This window comes from Lagopus muta, chromosome 3 (genome assembly GCF_023343835.1).
Source record: "Lagopus muta isolate bLagMut1 chromosome 3, bLagMut1 primary, whole genome shotgun sequence".
In the NCBI taxonomy this organism is placed as follows: Eukaryota; Metazoa; Chordata; class Aves; order Galliformes; family Phasianidae; genus Lagopus; species Lagopus muta.
Genome location: NC_064435.1, coordinates 14,878,257 through 14,898,164, shown reverse-complemented (window position 1 = coordinate 14,898,164; position 19,908 = coordinate 14,878,257). Strand labels below are relative to the sequence as shown.

Below are 19,908 nucleotides of genomic sequence, written 5' to 3'. Positions count from 1 at the left end.
CAGCTTTCAGCTTTGTGCCTATTGGGTATGACTCTCAGTCCATCCAGCTACAGAGACATGAAAAAAGATGAAGTCATACAGTTGCATTGCTCAAATCTAGGCACACACTAAAAAACTCAAAAGCTTGATGTATCATTCCTTTTTAAGGAACACCAATACCAACGATGGTGAGATTAATAAATTGATCATTTAAAACAGAACGGAAATCCTTAATGCATGCATCCTTTTCATCTTACAAAGCTCTTGAAGTTTACAGCTTTGTGCTGGACAAACACATTGCTGCCCTTCCTTGTTTACTGACGTTAACGCCTTTTCATATCATTGTAAAATGGATCTGGTCATTTTTCCCGCATATAAACGTTCTTTTTAATTGAAGTAAGATTTCTTTTTCTCACTAAGGAGCCTTTTGCAAAAGCTGTTTTTCAAGACACCTTCTACAGCTCTGCACAATTCACTGCTGTTCAGCGTATGATGAGTCTTGTGAACAGCAATCTGTTCTGTCCATTGAAAGACTTAAAAAAAAATAACAACCAGTCCCAAAATGCCTGGTGTGAAAAGCCTTCAATTCACTCTATCTGGTGAAGTCCCACAGAAGTACCATAGTCTTCTGAGCAGTGCTGATGCTCTTGGTACCCTCACACCTGAAGATGAGGGGCATGAGAAAAGCGTACTTGGGAGCACACCTGGAGCAACGATCCAAAACTTCCACCACTGATTTGATGCGCTGCTCAAAAAATTTAACGTATCTTTCCAAACCTATCCAGAAGAACTCACCTCAAAGTGAAGCACATAATGACACACATCAGAGGACTTAGAGCAGCATGGTCTTTTTCTTAAAGATCAACAAGCTGTGGGCAAAATTTGAAGAAAATTAAAAGCAAGTATAAAAACCAAGGGAAGAAAATGCACCGGCATACAAAATCACAAGGAAGGGTATATCTTTCACCCCTGAGCTGACACACTGGCTGTGAAGCAAATCTACAGAGAGCAATTCAGTTTCTCTTACTGCACACATTGCACATATTTAGGCTAGTGTTATTATTTGCATCATCAGCTCCTAATGGCTCCTTAGCAGAGCGCCGAGAGTTTTCTCAGTCCTTTAGACTATCAAATAAGAACCATTACATAGCATTTGCTCCTCAGAGATGTCTCAGATTGTCATTGGTGATTTGTTTCATCAGAAGGCAAAAAAATCTGGCAAGAACGACCAACAAGAAGATTAATGACTCTGCACTCAGGAATTTACAAAGCACAAGAAGCACGAACATGAAGATATCAGATGTTCTTCACAAGTGTTAGAGGTTGCCATGGCCAACCCCATCCAGCACCTCTGCTAGCACAAAGCAGGACATCCACACGACTCAGCCCTTCTCTACCACACACTCTGTGCAGATGCAAACAGCCACACAAACACTACCTGCTCTCACCTGGCAGCGCCTTATAGTAGTTCTGCTCAACTCTGCATGAAGTCCAAACTTCAACAGGATGCAGAGAAGGTAAAATCCAAGTCCTAAAAAATTTAAGCATTTGGGGGAATATTGCATGGAACTGAGAAGAAAGGACACAATAATGTAATTATATTGCATGGAATTCTGTGATTTATATCTATTTTCTTAGTTTAACCGAGCAGATAGTCCAAAGTGTGGCTTCTTTTCCTGTTGCCTGTCCTGAAGATAATACGTACCCAGACACACTTCAGAGCATTAGAGAAGCTCTGTGATTAACCTATTCTGCTCTGTTTAAGAGCAGGTCCACTCACAGTTCAATACTCTGACTCCTCAGGGAGGGCATCACTTCCGAGTACAGGAACAGTAACTTCTTATCTATGCAACACCACTTGCATCCGCCTTTGCCTTATACCAACACTTTTATGCCTTGTTTGCATGTGAAAAGAGAGTGGGTGCAAAGGACTTCATCACCCTGTAGGCATGCAGTCACAGCAGTGACTGCAGCATGGGACTAGTGTTACCACAAAGGGAGATGGTATTTCACTTCTCACGTGGGCTCAGTTTCGAGTACAATTAGTGCACCTTAATAGTAGCAGTGGAACAGAGGCGTTGTCACAATAAAATGAGAGCTACACCAGTGAAGATTCCAAATATCAAGCAACCAGAAAAAAAACGCTGTACACTTTGCCTCTTGTGAGCATACACAATAGCTGTGGATATGTAACAGAGATGGGAGCTCAGTGCGGAGGCTGAGAGGTTGATGAGAGGTTCACTGATGAGAAAAAGAACAGTCAATGCTGACAGGCAGCAAAATTATCGACCGTCTCTGGAACAGTCACATGCAACATGAGAAAGTTCTCCTATGCAGTTCCTCTCTGTAAGTGATCCTTATGGCATCTACAGAAGCCTATGAATACCATGAGCAAAGAAGATTTTGTACTGCAGCTCACTACAGATATCAAAATTCACTATCTTAGCATTATTAAAATGGAGAAGTACGGAAAATTGAGACCAGAGCGGGCATTCTAGGGAAAACATTTGTTTCCAAGACTAAACACCGTATGAGCAGTCAAGAAAAGTTCTAACTTGTTTAGAGGCGATTTTTAAAGATTTTAATGTCACTGCATATGCGTTTAGAAGCCTTTCACAACCAAAAATAGATAGTGCTGTGATAATGAGAAAGGACTTGTCTACATAGAATGAGCTGCCAGCTCTACTACTTCAGGAAGGGAATGGGTAAGAGCTGAATTCCAGGAACACATTGATTGTGGGGAAAGCTGACACCAAACCCAGCACGGACACATACCCCCTTTTAATTCTTAATCCCCACAGCTGTTGAATCTCATTTACAGACTGACAGCTTCAATTGACTCCACCTGCCTGGCTCAGGTAGGCTTCCCCTAATTCATTGCACCATGGCAGATGACCAAAGTATGATTCAGAACAGAAGAGACAGAAACCACCTCCAAAATCTATTTAAGCCTTACTTACTATTGTAGCTCATTTCTCCATCTGACTCAAATCCATACACCTAGAGAAGCCATGAATCTCTACTGAAGATTTCAACATTTCTCCATATGCTTTAGCTGACATTTTTCAATTTAGCTATAATAAAGGCACTGATCTTGTTAAACTCTAACACAGGAGATCATTGTACTTTCTCTCATTTATATCCACAATCTTAAAGGATTCAAAACACACAATTTGTTTTGAATCTACCCTAAGCATTTATTCTGCTAACACCTTTTTTGCAGACCTAGTATGCGTAATGTTACTTCACTTCTTATATACAGCCACTAAAGAGACAGTCGTTTATTCCCAGTCATTTAGAAGATCATTTTTTCCCCTCCATTTCAAGTGTCCCATCTTATCCTAACTATCTGCTCCTACTTCTGCCGCAATGGGGATTTTCTGGTCCTTCAGAAAACTAGAAAATTAACACAGTTTAAATATTATTTATACAGAAAACAAAAATCACGTGCACTGTAGCAGAACGTTGAACAGATTTTTGTTTTCAGATAAGTTCACTGTAGGAACATAAACACAAGGGTGCCTAAAGTTTCCAAGATAAAAAGATCAGACCGGCAATTTGCCAGATATTTGAGGGCTGAACAAAATTTGCATACATATTTGCACAAATACCACAAGCACTATAGTTAAGACAGACAAAAATAAGTTCCTAATCTATCCTCTGTTTTCACACACTTCTGACTTTCCAAAACATTCACCTTGCAGGCTGAAATTTTCCATACTAGGTTTGCATTTAGAAGACGTTATTCATTATAGAAGACTAAAATCAAATTCTTACAGCCATTTTAGGCTCTCAGGACTCATCATACCATGACAGGCAATAACTTCTTCTTCTTCTTTTAAAAAACAGTAACATGAGTGCTCTGCCATGCATTAAACACTTAATGTTCTTGTTAAAAAGCAAAGTAGCTCAAGTTCAGGAATAAGTGCGTGTGCAGATGGTAAAGTTAACACAGTGTAGTCATGGCATCCATTTCCACCACACTACCTACTACAGGTTAACTAATTCTACAACATCTTCCGTGCAGATTTCAGCAGGATCATTGGGTTTCAGTCTAGTTGGTGGTGGCAATAGAAAATGGGAACACAGCCTAGCATGACATCGTGAGGATCAGCCTTCACAGAATATTGATTTGTACGTTCCAACTGCGAAGCCTATGAGATATTTGCAACATGGAAGGTCCACTGCACCATACTGTCCAAACAGATTAGAGTGAAAACGGACAACTGTTCCAAGTGACAAGCATATTATGGTTGTAAGTTCTCAACCAAAACTGGGAAATCTTAAATTTCTTCTGTAAACTCAGCTATGCTGAACGTTTGTAATAACTTGTTTTTATTTCGGATTCCAAGCTAAATAAAATATGTATTATTTGCTATGACTAAGTATGAATAACCGCCAGGCACTTAGAAAACCTGAGTGACCACAGAGAATTCCAGTCCAATATGGCCAACAAATAAGGAAATACTAAAATATCATTAAAATTTGCCTTTTATTTTTCTTGCTGGAGAGTTTTGCACAAACCAAGCTGATTGTTTTACAACATTCTTTTCCCAGTATACAAAGTTTTCAACAGGAGCACAAACACTGTAAAATTCATTCTGTTGAAGGTTATAGCAAAGTTTCTTCAATTGTTGTAGTCTTGGAGAGCTTGAGCCATGAAAAGCTTGCCCAGGTTCTGTGCATTGAACTCCTTAATATTCTGACAGTAGGTATTAATTTGACCTGTCAATAAAAAGAAGATTAAAACCTCATCAATTTTCAAATTCAGAAAAGACACCCCAGAATATGATTTTTTAAAAACAGCAAGATCACAGATCACGTAGGATCATAGAGAAGCAACTGAGACAGGTTGAATACACTATACTCGGGAATTCACATCGTCAATATTCCCAAACAGGTTTGGAAAGAAGAATAAATTAGTAGAGTAGGTAAACTGGTATGCTCAAAACCTCATAATTTTCCTACAACTGTGTAATTTACAATTTCTTAAAAGATATGACAATAAGAAGATATGATGTATGACAATAAAAAGAACAATTTTTGTAGCTGTATCAGAAGCCTAATGATATATAAGCCTAATAATATTAACTAATGATTTAGCTAATTTAGTTGCTCTAAAATTTAGTTGTTCTAAAAATACTGTATAGCTGATTTTCAATTCTGCTTCTGTACATCTGCTGTCCCTATTATAATGTTATAACAACAAATATTTTCCACTAACACTAAACATTGTGGTACCCCTGTTTCACAATTTCTAGGCTTTTTTTTTTTTTTTTTTTTTTTTTTTTTTTTTTTTGTTTCCACCTAATATTTCACTTTGTTAGCTATTTCAAAAGCCATCAGGGTATGAAGACTTGTCAGTGCTATACAAATCAAATGTGCCCATTAAAACACTTTTATACAAGCACTGCTTCAAGTTATTTCCCTAGTTAGCCAGGAATAGCAAAACAAGAAGCCAGTTTAATCAAAATTAAGACTGTTTAGAAGCCCAATAAACTCTCAAGCTATTGCTCTATTTGAAAAGTTTTTAAATGCCTCAGAGACAAAAGAGCTAAGTTTTATTCTTTATCCACAAACTTTACTTCATCTGAATTTAAGTAGATGCTTCCAATTCTTCCCTTGACTGTAGTAAAAAAAGAAATGAAGAGTGCTTTGGCTGAAAGCTTTGTTTCTCCTTTAATAGTTTTTAATTTCTCCTAAGAGATTATTCACATTAAGCTATCACTATCATAACACACGTGTGCACACTTATTTTGCATATTCTAAGCTATGCTAAATCTGAGTGTTTAAATACTTTACTGCTACTAGGATTCATTAACTGTTCAAAACTGTTCAGAACCATCTAAACAATAGTTTGTTGAAAGACTCTGGATTGAATAATGAATCAAGGACATTATTTCTTTTAAAAGGAGCAGTATGAAAAAATATCAGTACTACCTTAAATCTTTTGGACATTCCAAAATTGAAGACTTAATTATTATTTTTTTTTCATGTCAAATCACTCACTTTCTGTACTCTAACTGCCAAGACTTCTGTTTAATTTTCTTCAAGTACAGAACAATGGTGATAGCTAAGCTGAAAATCCTCCCATAGTTTAAAAAAGAAAATGGATTTCCTGTGACATTTTCCAAACTTATATTACTTTCAGTGCATCTAGGTTTTCTGCTCCCTGTGAGGTCCCAGCTATTTTTGCTCTTTCAGGGGCAGGCACTGAATTTTGTAGCAAACTGTGGCTGTACACTGCAGAACACCAGAAAACTGAACAGACTGGGGGTGAAACACAACCAGAAACACCTATGCTTTGTTCCCATTTATATTTTCATTCACATTTGGGTGTGGGAAGATGGAAGATAGATACCCTAGAACTCTGGCCACTAAGATCAAAGAAGTGGGCCCAATTCTATGTGAAGTTAAAAGCAACATTCTCAGCTTCTGCAACAGTCATTTCAACGCCTAGGGATGGTCACAGTAACTTAGAGCTGCAGATAACAAGGCAGACACATGCTCTGCTCTGACTCAAAGCTCTTAGCCTAAGCAGTTGATTCCTGCCTCTCAGCTGTGCACCCCATAACATGTGGAGGTGAGGGAGGAGCTGGGCTGTGAGTGCAGAGAGCAGCTTACTGGCTGCAGCAGTTGCTACTCCAATTTGCGCAAAAAAGCCATGCTCCATAGGGCATTTCTCCAGCTCTCCTTTCAAATCCCACTTCAGCTTCTCAGAATGGAGCCAGGAAGAGGCTCTCGTTGTTGCTCCTGCCCTTTTCCAGCAACCCATGAAACACAGATGGTCAGACACAGGCTAGCTATGATGGCCGAGTAAGAAATAAACCAAGAAAGTCTCTATACATCAAGTATAAAGCTATATACAGCCATTTTGGTTAAACACAAAGGCCTGATTTTATGCTAGCTAAATGTAGCCATTTTAGTTAAACACATCAACCTGATTTTATGCCAGCTAAATGCAGATGTTTTGGTTAAACACAGTGGCCTGATTTCATAAAAACATGTATGTTTATGCCAGTATCCGTAACATGCATCAGTTACTTCCCTAGATGGCTTAGAATTGTTCCACGTGTGGAAGTTCACTTTCTAACAGAGGCATAGACTGCCTACTAGCAATGAAGTTGTTTATCTTAGCCACTTCTTTTGGAATGCTTCAGCCACAAGGGCAGTTTGCTCCAATCAGTGCCTTCGACCAAACGAAGAGCAGAATTTAGAAGGAGACCAACACCAAAACATAACACCATAGTGACAAAGATAACAAAAAATTTAGATGCTTTCTAGGGTAACAACTGCAGTTTTTCCCAGGGTAACATTCATGCGTGAAAAGACGAGTGAGAAAGACTGCTGGAACATTACCTGCAATAAGGAGTGATTCCATTCTGGCAGGGGGCTGTGGTGGTTTAAAAAGTTTATTGATGTCCTCTTCAGGCAGAGGGGCTTCTCCTCGGCTTTGACGCTGTAAATTTTCTTGCTGACGTCTCTGCTGATACTGAAGAAAAAGCAACAGAAAAAGAATGCAGCAGTGCTTTGGAAGTCCTGTCAAGTTTTTATTTTCAGATGCTCTTTGCTTAACTAGCAAGTACGTTTTCAAAACCTTTCTTATCCATACCGGATAGAGGTTAGAAGGTTAGAATATGAAGGTATATGAGAAACCATTGCCTCAAACAGTTATAAAAGTATAAGATGGTAATACCCAATTTTACGTCAGTTACAGGTCTAAACAACAGTAATGTGAAAGGGAAAGAGAACTTGATTAAAGAAGGCATTTTAAGCCAAAAGGTATTAACTCAAACCATCACAAAGTGGTAACTGAAACAAAGTGTAACGGCTCATTTCTCCATTCAGGTTATTCATATATCCTGCCACACGGATGTCATTTCTTTGTAGGTTACCCAATGACACACTGAAGCAGCAGTCTGTAAAAATTAATCTGCTACTAAAATATACCGATATTTGTTTTCAGTACTTCTCTTTTTTTTTTTTCCACGTAGATTATTAAAACTTCATAAAAATTAAGGCTGATCATTTTTTCATCTGTTGGATAAACATTTGTTCTCGCAGAACTACATGCATTCAAAAATACGTATGTGAGGTTTTGTACCAGGTGTCAGAGCCAGGAGTAAACATTGTAAGCTTTGTCCACCAAAGTCCTCATATTCAACACAAAAAAACTTTAAAATAAACAAGCCAAATTGTACGGAGTATATTCTCTCACTTACTTAAACATATCTGTGCACAAGAGAACAGTTCATACTTGGTGGCATACTGAAATGAAGTAATTTTTTTTCCAGTACTAGTGACAAATGCATCTTTTTGGACATTGTTAAAAATAAAATATTAAATGCCCATATTTGTATGTGAATTTCATGTAGTTTCTTCTTTCTTTGCATTACCCCATTCACTTCTCAGCAGTCTGCCTATTATTCTCTATTGAAACGGCTTGCTCTTAATCATAATCACTCCATTTTAAAAATGAAGTTAAGACCACTAACTATGTCACAATGAGCCACTACTAAAGCAGTCAGAGTTACTAAAGAAATGAAGTGAGACACCATGGAACCTACTCTGTTCTGCTTTTCCAAATAAATAGATCCCCTTGTTATCCACAAAACCTTTGAAGTGTATGCCATCTTTCTATTCAAATTAGGCAGCAAAGGAAAATAATTCTTCTGAAGATAACATGCAGGAAGAGTCTATGTCCTCAAGAATTGCAAAGCCAGAAGAGGCCCCTGATCACGTACTGCTTCCTTAAAGTAATCCCTATGCAAGCCATATTTAAGTGGGGGGGGAGGGGAGGAAGCAAAAAAAAAAAAAAGCCAATTCTGATTTAAAATAGCCAGTAATAAAGCATTTTACATGAAACATGGATACTCTTTGTAATAACTAGCTACTTTGTGTAGCAATAGCTGCAATATTTTATCTGTAAACCAGCCTGGTCCAATTTGAACTGGCCAATATTAAATCTTGTTATATCTCTGTCTGCGAGATTAAAGAGCTCAAATTTATTTTTCTTGCAGGTACTTCTTGAGTAAGCAGGTCACTCCTTAATTTTACACATGAATTTATCATATGAAGTGAATTGTATTCAAGAATATTGCTTTCAAGGCTTTTAAATCATTCCCACAGAGCTTTTTTCCAATTTACCAGCATTCTTCTCTAATTAGACATGGTACTGCATTAGTTGCTGCTGCTGCTGCATTTGGTAAAGCAACTGCCTCAGAAATCACAGCATGGTTGAAAGCTGGAAGAGGACTTGAGGTCATCTGGTCTGTTCAAGCAGGAGTATCTACAGCTGGTCTTTCTATTCTGGATTCCCAAACCAGAGTCTTCTGGATTTTAAGCAGCTTTTTTTGGCATTTGGAATTAAAAGCCAGCACCACCTGATCAGTATCACTATCTACTGACATAAAATATGACTGAAATGTCATTTCTGATGAGGCCACTCTGCTGTCTTTTCAGTATGGACTGCTTCTTTGGAGGACTATATACGATGGTATTAAAACAGTTTGCTTCAGAACACTTCACTTGTACTTCACTGTACTGCTCTTTCATCTCACTTACTAATCCTCTAATCCTTATGTCCACAGTACATCTATCAAGTGACCTTGCTTTTATCACAGATCACTAACAAACACATAAAATAGCAAAGACAGACAAATCCCCATCATGTGTCAGCACAACTGAATTCATTTGATGATTCCCCACTAGCTGTAACATTTTATGACCCTACTTAACGGATATGTTTCTGTAAAAATTTTATCTTGCTTAGATCCAGACCCAAATCTAAAACCATCTGTCTTAGATAACACTCCCAAAACCGTATTCCATGGAGAAAGTCTTCTTGTTCAGGTTTTCTCTGTTACCAACCTGGTGCTTCTGCTGCTGCTGCTTGCTTACATTCCTCAGGTAGGTATTGTATTTCACAATGTCTTGGCTCATCTCATCCACTCTGTCCATCAGCAGCTGCAGACTCTTCCCCAGGTGATTACTGAAATACAAAAAACATTCCTGAAAGACTGAATTTATTACAAATATACATATATATATATATATAAAACTTGAAAATTCAAGTTATTTGACAAACTTTTCTGCACTAATGGCAGAGCTTGCACATGTATTTATTTATTCAGTTCCTGGTTATTTTTGTTCATGCATGTATTTGGAGACATTCTACCTGGCTTCTCCTCCTACAGTGTCTTGCCACATTACAAATATGATATTTAAATGTTTTGGTCTTTGCAAAGAACTTCCTAGTTATGAAAACCTTCTGCTTAACAAGACTTATGGATTCAGGTCAAATGTTTAAAAGAGAAAGTCTGATGCCTTTGTGGTGACACACAACCTTGAAAAACATTCTAGAAGATGTGTTCAGTTTGGTTTCAAGCTATTTCTGGCTTTTTTTCAGTGTTTCTAATGCTCAATAGGGATTGTTAAATACTCTTCAGAGGACTCTCTCATTAGCTAGACCATCAAACCATGCCTGGAAGGTTCAGCAGACATCACTCGATTTTAGCTGTTGAGAGGCAGTATCACATCCAGCCCAGCCAATTCCACATTCCATATCATAGGCAACATGGAAGCAGCTAGGCTGGGTGCGTCCAGTTCCAGTTATGCGATCTGCAGCCTTGGCCAGACAAATGCAGTCTGTTAAACAACTTTTATTGCAACCGTTTTTAGCAATTGGTTCAGTATTTAGCAGGAACTTAAGGTATACTTTCCAAGTTTAAGTTTTGGAACTTTAAAGAGTGGTGCCCATGGAGACGGTATTCATCCTAGATTGTGTTTACAGGGTAGTGCAGTAAAAGAAGGGTACTCACTGCTCTGTATTGATCCCTTTGATCAGAAGCTAGTTTTCTGGCTCCAAATTTAAGCCACACCCAGTACAACCTGGCTGAAGACCAAGGACTAAGCAGCTAAACCTCATTCTTCTCCTCTTCAACTGAAATCCACTAATATTCGTGGAGTTTCCTTCAACTAAAAGCAGTTTGGTGCGTTTCTATGTCAGAATCATATCCCTCTGTCACCGTTTCTCCCCATTATCTGAGATTCCTACTGCCTTTTACAAAGCATTCGCTCCATCCTAAGCCCTATGGACTGGGGAAACTAACTGGAAGAGCCAGTAGGAAATAGCAGCACAATGTGAAAAGGGAACAAGACACCTAATACTAAGCCCACTGAATTCAGAACTGTAGACAGATGCTTGTAATATACAGAGGCACTAGAAGATACCAGCTGGGAACGTAGCTCAAGACACTCGCCCTCATCCACAAGAATCAGAACAGCTATTTCACCAGCTGAGCTGCCTGCTTACCCAACAAAAGGCTGGATCGGTAATTTCTGAGCACAGTTTATTTAAAGCCATAGTCTTAAACTTCTGTTGCCTACAGGGGCAAATGGTGAGGAAGATTTCAGCTACGTAGCAGAAAGAAAGGCGCCACTGTAATAATTATTTTTAAACTCCTTGGAGGGTTTCTTTCTTTCAGTCGAGCATTTCAAGCACTGCGATATTCAGAACTGTGGAATATTGCCATGGCCATGGGTGTACATGTTTTCATTTTCTACAGAGTTTATATTACACTGAGTTAGTGTAAGAACTGGATATTATCAGAACACTAATGATCTTACAGGGTTTGCAGCCATCAGGAATACAAAATCATTTTACAGATAGCGCCCATATGAAATATAGCTGGTTACAAGAATGATTTTATGTGAATCTCTCTAGGAGCAGCTTAGTATAGCAGAATACTGAAACAGGGAGTTATTGTTAAGACACTGCAGTAATATAATGTTTGCTCTCATTGCCAAGGAAACAAAAATCTGAAAACAGATAACTTAAACAGATGTGAACTGAGACATGAAGTGATAAGTATGCTCCAAATACAGGACCTGCTTTTTCCTTATGTCTCATGTGCCTGATACTCTCTTTTACTCCATCATCTCTTTAAGAATATATGAAGGCCAATAGGAAACAATTTATAAAACTCTGTATGCGACCTTTAAGTACGTTTTATTCAGCAGAAGTTTATATGAGTGAGATTTAGAAGGTTAAATTGTATTGCTCCAGCCCATAAAACTCACCATACACTTACTCAGCCCAAAAGCTCTTTTAGGTATCTCCTTTCCTTCTGCACTCCCATAGAAGATATCAAAACTTACACTACATGGTACCTAAATGCCTGATACACTTTAATGCAATAATTAAAAAAAAAAAGTGCAAGTAATTGCTGCTCACATATCCATAAAGATTCATTTTCCTAAAAGTCTCTGTGATAGTGAAATGGAGACAACACGGAGTTCAGCACCCAACAAATTGTTCTGTGAGCACAAGTAATACAGAAATAGCATTTTCAACAGATGTGTTGAGATAGCACTAGGAGATGGCTCAACCTCAGGTATCAGTGAATATTCATAGGAGAAAATTATTAGAAATACCTAGCTGTAGGATTGCCATCACAGCAAGCATCAAAAAGTCCACACAGGTGACTGTATACATGTTAGTGTTGTGCACTTTTTCAGCCTTATAATTGATTCCCTATTCCCCCCATTACTCTTCACCAAAAAGGGAAGATACACACTCAAATAGTTGGCACAACAATTACTTCCAATTCCTTTTATCAAATAAAGTTGAAATAATTCTGAAGGTGAGAAATGGAAAGCTGTGAGTGGACAGCCCTAACCCATAGGTGACTTGGTTATTCTGGCTGACGAGCCTTGCCTTTGGCAGTATTATGGTCTAGCTTCCATGGAAGAACAAAGCATTACCTATAATCAGATTACATCCATTTATCATTCACTGCATGAGTGCATCCTGTTGAGCAACCTGGTCTAGTGGAAGGTGTCCCTGCCATAGCAGGGCGGTTGGGACTACGTGATCTGAAGGTCCCTTCCAACCCAAACCATTCTATGATTCTATGATTAGGATGCAGATCTGACTAAAGGACCTGAATGCAAGCTTCCCTCTTCGTGAGGGAATGCTCATACCATCAGAGCCTCCCGTTGTGGACATATTTTAGAAGAGCAAAGGTATGGTTTGCTGTTGCCAGCAAAGCTGGTTTAAAAGGTTCCAGCATCAGCATCTTCCTGCCTCTCCCTCTGCCCAAGGATTACAGCACTCTCAGCTGTATGGATTCAGCTGTTTGCGTGGGCACACTTTAAACCGTTCCAGTGAAACGCTCTACTGTAAATGCAAAAACACCCTCTGTTGGGGTTTCTTTAAACAGAGGGGGAGAAAGAGAGAGAGAGACTGAAGGAAGGGCTGGAAGGGAAGAAGAGTGGGAGCCTGACTTTTTCCACCAGTCTATTCCACAAAGCTATTTGTACAGCCGTACTCCAAAACAGATGAGGGAATAAAAAAATCTTTGAGGGCGGGAGGGATGCAGAGATGAAATGGGGATAGAAGGGAGGAATGATGCAAGCAGCTGGGGGTTGGAACCTCAACTGGCTCCACTTCTGTAGGATTCGTAGCACGGAGCTACACATGAAGCCCACATTTCCCTCAGCATCTTTAATCGGGAAAGGACTCCACACGTACTCACTAAAGGTCTGAAACACCCACAATGCATCCTCAAGTTAGCCACCAAACTTCAAAAAGAAGCAGGAATCCCCATCATTCTTAGCTTCCCATGTCCCAGGCATTAGTTTTTTCCTCTCTCCCTACGTGACTTGTAAGGCCTCACAGTTCGCACTTTCAGAGAAGCTGAGCTACCCATGCTGCAAAAGGAAGCAGAGCCTCTGAGATCTGAGTTGCCATGCTGATCCATGCACTTCACGTTGGAGGATGGCAACACAGAAGCTGCAGGAATCCAAAAAGAAAGGCCTTCCGAAATTATCATAAAATGAAGTACATGCGGGATCCATTTATTTGCATCTTGTCTAAAGAAAACAAGAACAGGGAACAGCAAGGGCAACCACAAGAAGAGCCCTATCTACTGCTCTGGTTTTCCAATTTCATCAGCTGTGCTGAGGCCCCTCTCTCCGTCACTGCTTTATGGGAAAAGGTGCTACTCTGCACAGCATTCTCCTCCTGAGGGTAACAGCATTGTGTGGATTAGAGAGGTACTGCTGGGCCAAGCACATCTTTTTGATTAAATATTTCTAAGGAACATTCCCACCACTTAGCAGAAGAACTTGTTTACATCTCCACATTTCAGCCTGAATACAACCTGTGCTCTTTTTAAGAGGATTTTGTTTGAGTGAGATATGTAAGTCAGGAGTCTCAGAGCTCCATTCCCTTCTCTATTTTGACTTTGATGTGTGCCTTTGGGCAACACATTTACCCTCTGTGTGTCAGCTTCCCCCATCTGCAAATTAGAGATTTTCATAATTATCTTAATAATCCGTTAAACACACAGATTTCTGAACAAGCAGTACAGTGAACAAAGGTTAACATTATTTTTGAATGCCAAAGTAACCCTCCTTATGTCACTTTTGTAAAAATACCGCATCTGATGTTTGAAAAATCTTTCTGCCAAGTAGATGTTACTGCAGTAAATGTTCAGCACATGTTTGCTTCCACTGACGCACACTATTAGAAAAATTGCTTGAGACAAATTGAGATATTATAGAACAACCCTATTATGAAGCTAGACCACAAAAAAGCTTTTTTTAATTTAAACTAGATCATCAATGGAATAGGGAAGAGATGGATGAGAATGGGAAAGTTGGTTGTAATTATTTCTCTGAAGATCTGGAACATTATCTGACAGGATTTTAATTCCTGAGTTTCTATCAAAAGATTGGCAGCATTCCAAGGTCTTCACAAGACATTTTGGTCCTTAAGGGTAGCAGGAGGATAACAGTTTGAGCAAAAAGGCCTTTACTTGCTATTACTTGCTAGCTGTGCGCTATTCCACCTTTAACTTCTTTCCCGAGATTACTCCAGTTAACTCACAATTCACAAGAGAAACACAGATTTATGCCCAAAAAGTAAACTACTTCATACAATTATCACAAATTTACTTCAAAAGGAAAAAAGACATTAAGGTGCATTCAAAGTACCTCAAATAGGTACAGCTTCAAACTCAGACAAGGTGGGTGGCTGAACATGTGAGAATCTTGATGAAACAAACACTCCAGATGAGAAGAACCAAGGGTAAATAATTTCATTGCCAAAACCATTGCTTCAGAAGATTAAAAAAGGTTCAGGGATGCTCCCAAAGGACGGGGGGGGGGGGGGGGGGGGGGGGGGGAGAAGAAGCCAAAAAAAGCCACCAAAAACGAACAACAACAAAAAACCCATCTCACTCTACCTAAAATAAAGTAGTCTTAAAGCTACTGCCAACTAAATCTACAGCAGCAGCAGAAGTTCAATGAGGAAGACACCTCAAAACTTAAAAATAAAACATTGATATATTGATTTTTCAGCCTATACAAGGACAAAAATAAGGAAATACAAAATGAAAATAAAACTCCAGAATAGTGGTAATTTGAACTCCCCTACTTCAGGCATTATATTCTTTGACAGAAATCTTGGTAACTGAATTCAAGTTAAAATGAGTTAAATATTTAAGCAAGCAATGCAAGTCACCCTACACCCTACCTAGAATAAATAAACATTAAAATGTTCCTATCTTGCCAGTTGATGCACACCAATGTAAAATGTCACTGAACGTAACCTGCCACATAACTAAAAGCAGCTCTAAAGAATTAAAAAAAAAAACAAATGCATTTACAATAATCTTCAAATAAACTCACTGGGATAATTTACAAGATCTTGTCTGCTTCAAATCAAACTAAGCACCTTAAGCTTCTCCAACAGACCAGGTGAGCTTAAAGAATGCTACCAGGAAAGTCAGTTCAAGAGGTAAAGCTGAAAACTGATGAATCTGCTGAATTAATTCCCCATTACTGGGAAGCAGTAGTCTTTGGTAAGCTGAAGAAATTGCTGCCAGCATAAAGGATAGTAACTACGCAAGTTCAAAGAAACACATTTAATTGAAAAGTCACTTTTAACCGGGTTTATCAAGAATCCATTTCCACCTGTGTCATTGTCAAGAACAGTGCTATACTGCTCTAAGAAAACACCTACTGAAAATACACTTTGATTCTAAAAGGAAAAAAGCTCTCCTTTATTCTCCTGTTGTGAAGGATTCCTAAGCACAAATGGAGAGCTTCTTTTTTCCTTCACTTCTCTGATGAAAGGACTGCCACAAAAACCTGTCTTGCACTAGGCTACAACCCCAACACTGCCATTCCAATAAGAAAACTAACTTGTAAATGTCTGTCTTTTAGCTTGAGTCAAGGTAGCAGTACAGCACAGTTACTACCAAAAGATGACAAGCCAGTGAAAAACTTCACCTGTGTTTTGTGATCTGTTCAGACTCCTTTCCATTTCCAGAACTGTACTGTGTGACTAGCAGCAGCCTGAGTAAGGATCCAGGTTGCTTAGTAGTCTTTTTTAACAGGAGGAAAGTCCCAGAAGCAATGAAGGACAACACTGTCAAGTCACCTGCACACCTTCCCGTGTCCTCATCACAGTTCTCCTTTTCATGGTAAAGTGGCAAAGCTTGTGAAGAATTGTTCATCTCTCACATCCAGTACCTGCCCATTGCTCATGGCAAAAGCCTTGACATTGCAAAAAGACTGACAGGAAGCCTGGACACTGAGTAGCCTGCACATCTCAGCAACAATTCTTTACCTACTGATTAATTCCAGACACGGCAACTGAACTGGACAAATTATTGACTAAATATTCCCTTGTGACATCTGTAAGTTCCCAAGCACAGTTCAGCCTTAGATCCAATCTCTCTTGCCCAATTTCTCTAAAAACATCAGATCCCTCAGTATGTGAACATAAGCTCTGGAAAAGAAAACAGAATGAAATGGAGTTGAAGACTACTGCTAACTTCAGCAACATATGGACTACTAGCAACATGGAATCTTAAATAGCTTTACATGGCGAGGGGAAGAAAAGGACCTAATTTGGTTGGCAGGGTCAATAGCGGAGATCAGAAACTTGGCAGATCAAGGTAAAAAGAGTGTTACACTCCAAAAATCTATTAGTGAATATATTCCATTCCTACGCAACAAGATATTGCATCCTTTTCCGCATCTGTTTTTTTCAATCAGCCCAATAATAACCAAATTAACTACACTGTGTCAGGTAGGATTTAACTACCATCAAATTTCTGATCACATTGCTCTAGGTGAAGCCTCTTTTGTATCATAAATGTACTTCTGGGGCAAAGTGCTACAAGAACAAAAAGCTACTTAAATAATTATCAACATCATTAATTCTGGCTGCCACCAACATCAGCCTGAGCTTTTTTTCCAGTTTCTCAGACAGACTATTCTTTTAATGAATCCTGCAACTTAAGTAAGACAAACGTGATTTATTTTTTATCAAAATTATTAACAGCGTCACTTAAGGATTACCTAACAGAATTATTTGCCTTAATTTTTCTGAATGCTGGTATTTTTCTGAAGTGAAGAAAATATGCATTACTGAAAGGGGTACATAGTTCAAGCAGTACAGGTAAATACAGATCACGGGCTGATTTTAGTCCTAGAATTAATGCTATCGCTTTACCACGCAGATTTTCCTTCAGCAAAAAACATATGAAGGTAAAGTCTTAACCCCATTAGAGTCAAGGCAAAGCTTCCATGGGCTGTAATGAGACTGGGATTTCACCCAAGGTGTTAAACTGTGGCTTGGGAAAGCGAATAAAAATACATCCATTATTGTAACAAGTACTTACCTGCTAGCCAGACTGAGCAATTCATGTCTATCAGCTACTGCAGATTTCTTTTCCAGTTCCCACAACATCACATTGATCAGGTATGAATTCTTAATTACAATGGGCACTTCTTCAAACATGTTTTCATAAGCGATATTTGCTTTTTTCAAACTGTGAAGCAAGTTAAAAATATTTATTAAAATAACCAGTACCTGTTGTTCATTTTGTTAAACTGTTGCTCCAGCTACATTAAATAGGCAATTTTGTTAAAACTTCCCATTTCCAGAGCTCCATCTGCACGCAGAAGTCAGGTCTCTCTGTTAGAGAGCATTTGCATGGCAAAACCTCACATTTACAAAGAGTAGGAAAAGCTGCTCTACAAAAACTCTCAGAAGTCAAGCAGCTGCTTTGCTCGCTAATACATTACTTACATGAAAAAGCCTCCAGCAAAAGACTGCACTGACAGGATTAACTCTGCCCCTTCCAAAATACTTCACTACTTTCCCTGCCATCAGATTTTCTTAAATAGAAGTGAACAGTTACCGTATAACATCAAAACAGCTTTAAAGTCATAACTACTACAACAATAAACTATTTCCCCAATAGCTAAATAATTAAGAATTTTATTGATGAAAATTAGACTGACAAAACACCATGTTTCAGAACAATTAAATTCTATGGTGGATATTAAAATACAAGTTTATAGTGCACTTTTAAAAAACATAACAACTATTGTTCGTGTTTTAAAATAAAGTAGATACTGACACCTTTCATAAAATCTGGAAATAAAAGCATGATATATGTTTCTAAGTAAATATATCCTTGACTTCTCTGTATGCGTATGGAATCTTAAAAACATTTGCTTTTTTGTTTTTTTTGACTGAGGACCAGATTTGTTTGTTCATTATGCAAATGTTATCCTTAGACACAGAGCAATGAAGTTACTTGGTTTCTCCTCAATGAATAGAGTTTAACAAGTGTTTGTGCTTTTGCTGTTGAACACCAAGCTGTTTGGGGAATAAGGAGAAAATTCAGGCCTACATCTACTACAAGCAACTATTCTTTTGAAACAGTTAATTACCTTTTACTCGAGAAGACTGTGTCCACACGGGGGAGTTAATTTGGAATAAACACAAAAGACCAGCTATTGTAAAATACCTGTTCAATTTTCCTTCTGAAAAAAACCAGCTCAAAGACAGACCAGCTATTTCTACTTCCCTTTCTCTCCTGATTCCTCCCTTTCTTTTCTTTTTTCCTTTTAACTTTTTTTTTTTTAAATATTTTTTTGACTCTATTCCCAGACACAGCTGCCTTTGCCATGTTCCTTAGAGCCAGCCTGTCCACCTCCAAAATGAGCCCAAGTCCCCCCACCCCTGCCCTCATTTAAGTGCCCAATGACAGACTTCTGTTCCTTCTCCATGACTCTATCAGTACACATCTATCATCACACAGAACACATCCAGTTTCCCAGCACGTGCTGTTACAAGAGATTTTAAAAATACTGTATTTCATCATCCCATGTACCTTCCTGCACCCAAATAATCCAGGAAGATCATCAGAAATCATTCTTCTCAATTACTTACGCTTCTGGAGAGAAGTCCTTTTCTTTGCAAACTTCCATCAGTTTGGGAGTCAACCGATACGCCTTCAGTGACAAAGACCCTTGGGCAGTCTTAATGGGATCTATAATCAAAAACAAAGGAAGAACATTAATATAAACTCCAGCTTACTTTATAATTTATAAACAGGAGGCAAAGAAATAAATAGTCGACTTGGAAAAATAAGACAATCAACACATATTGAAATGTAAAATACAACTATGTACAATGAGGTTGATTAATAAACATAACTTGGAGAACACAGTGGGGATAGAGAACCCTCCTACCCATAACATTATTTTCCCATTAAAGGTCTAATTCACATTTTCTATTTCTTAATGTGAACTATCCGCATAACTTATGTAACAGCGACCTCATTTAAATAAATATTTTCCCCTCTAGTCATTATGCAGTAAATCAAAATATTCGTTAAACAGCATTTTAAAGAAAATAGTATTTCTGAGCAGCAATAAGCTAATTCAGATCAAGTTGCCCTGCTGCTCGGTGCACAGCGATGTAACTGATATATAAAATGCTTAATTTTGCCGTGACACACTATACTGAATGTAGGGGGAAATTTTCTAAACAAACTGTTACATTCCTAGGACAAAGAAGCTTAACACTTACTGCATGATAATGGCTGAATCATGCCA

The 19,908-nt window shown here is 38.5% G+C and overlaps 1 protein-coding gene across 1 annotated transcript in view; it reads right to left on the bottom strand.

The window, feature by feature from the left end:
• Positions 1 to 4,452: 4,452 nt before the first annotated feature.
• The window catches only part of EIF3H (eukaryotic translation initiation factor 3 subunit H), an 80,575-nt gene continuing 65,119 nt past the window's right edge, over positions 4,453 to 19,908 (bottom strand). The window contains exons 4-8 of the mRNA XM_048940454.1: positions 19,241 to 19,340; positions 17,679 to 17,828; positions 9,850 to 9,970; positions 7,339 to 7,471; positions 4,453 to 4,704 (exon numbers count right to left, since the gene is read on the bottom strand). Of these exons, the coding sequence (XP_048796411.1) occupies positions 4,607 to 4,704; positions 7,339 to 7,471; positions 9,850 to 9,970; positions 17,679 to 17,828; positions 19,241 to 19,340 (602 nt within the window). The 3' untranslated portion in view covers positions 4,453 to 4,606. The remainder of the gene's footprint in view (positions 4,705 to 7,338; positions 7,472 to 9,849; positions 9,971 to 17,678; positions 17,829 to 19,240; positions 19,341 to 19,908) is intronic.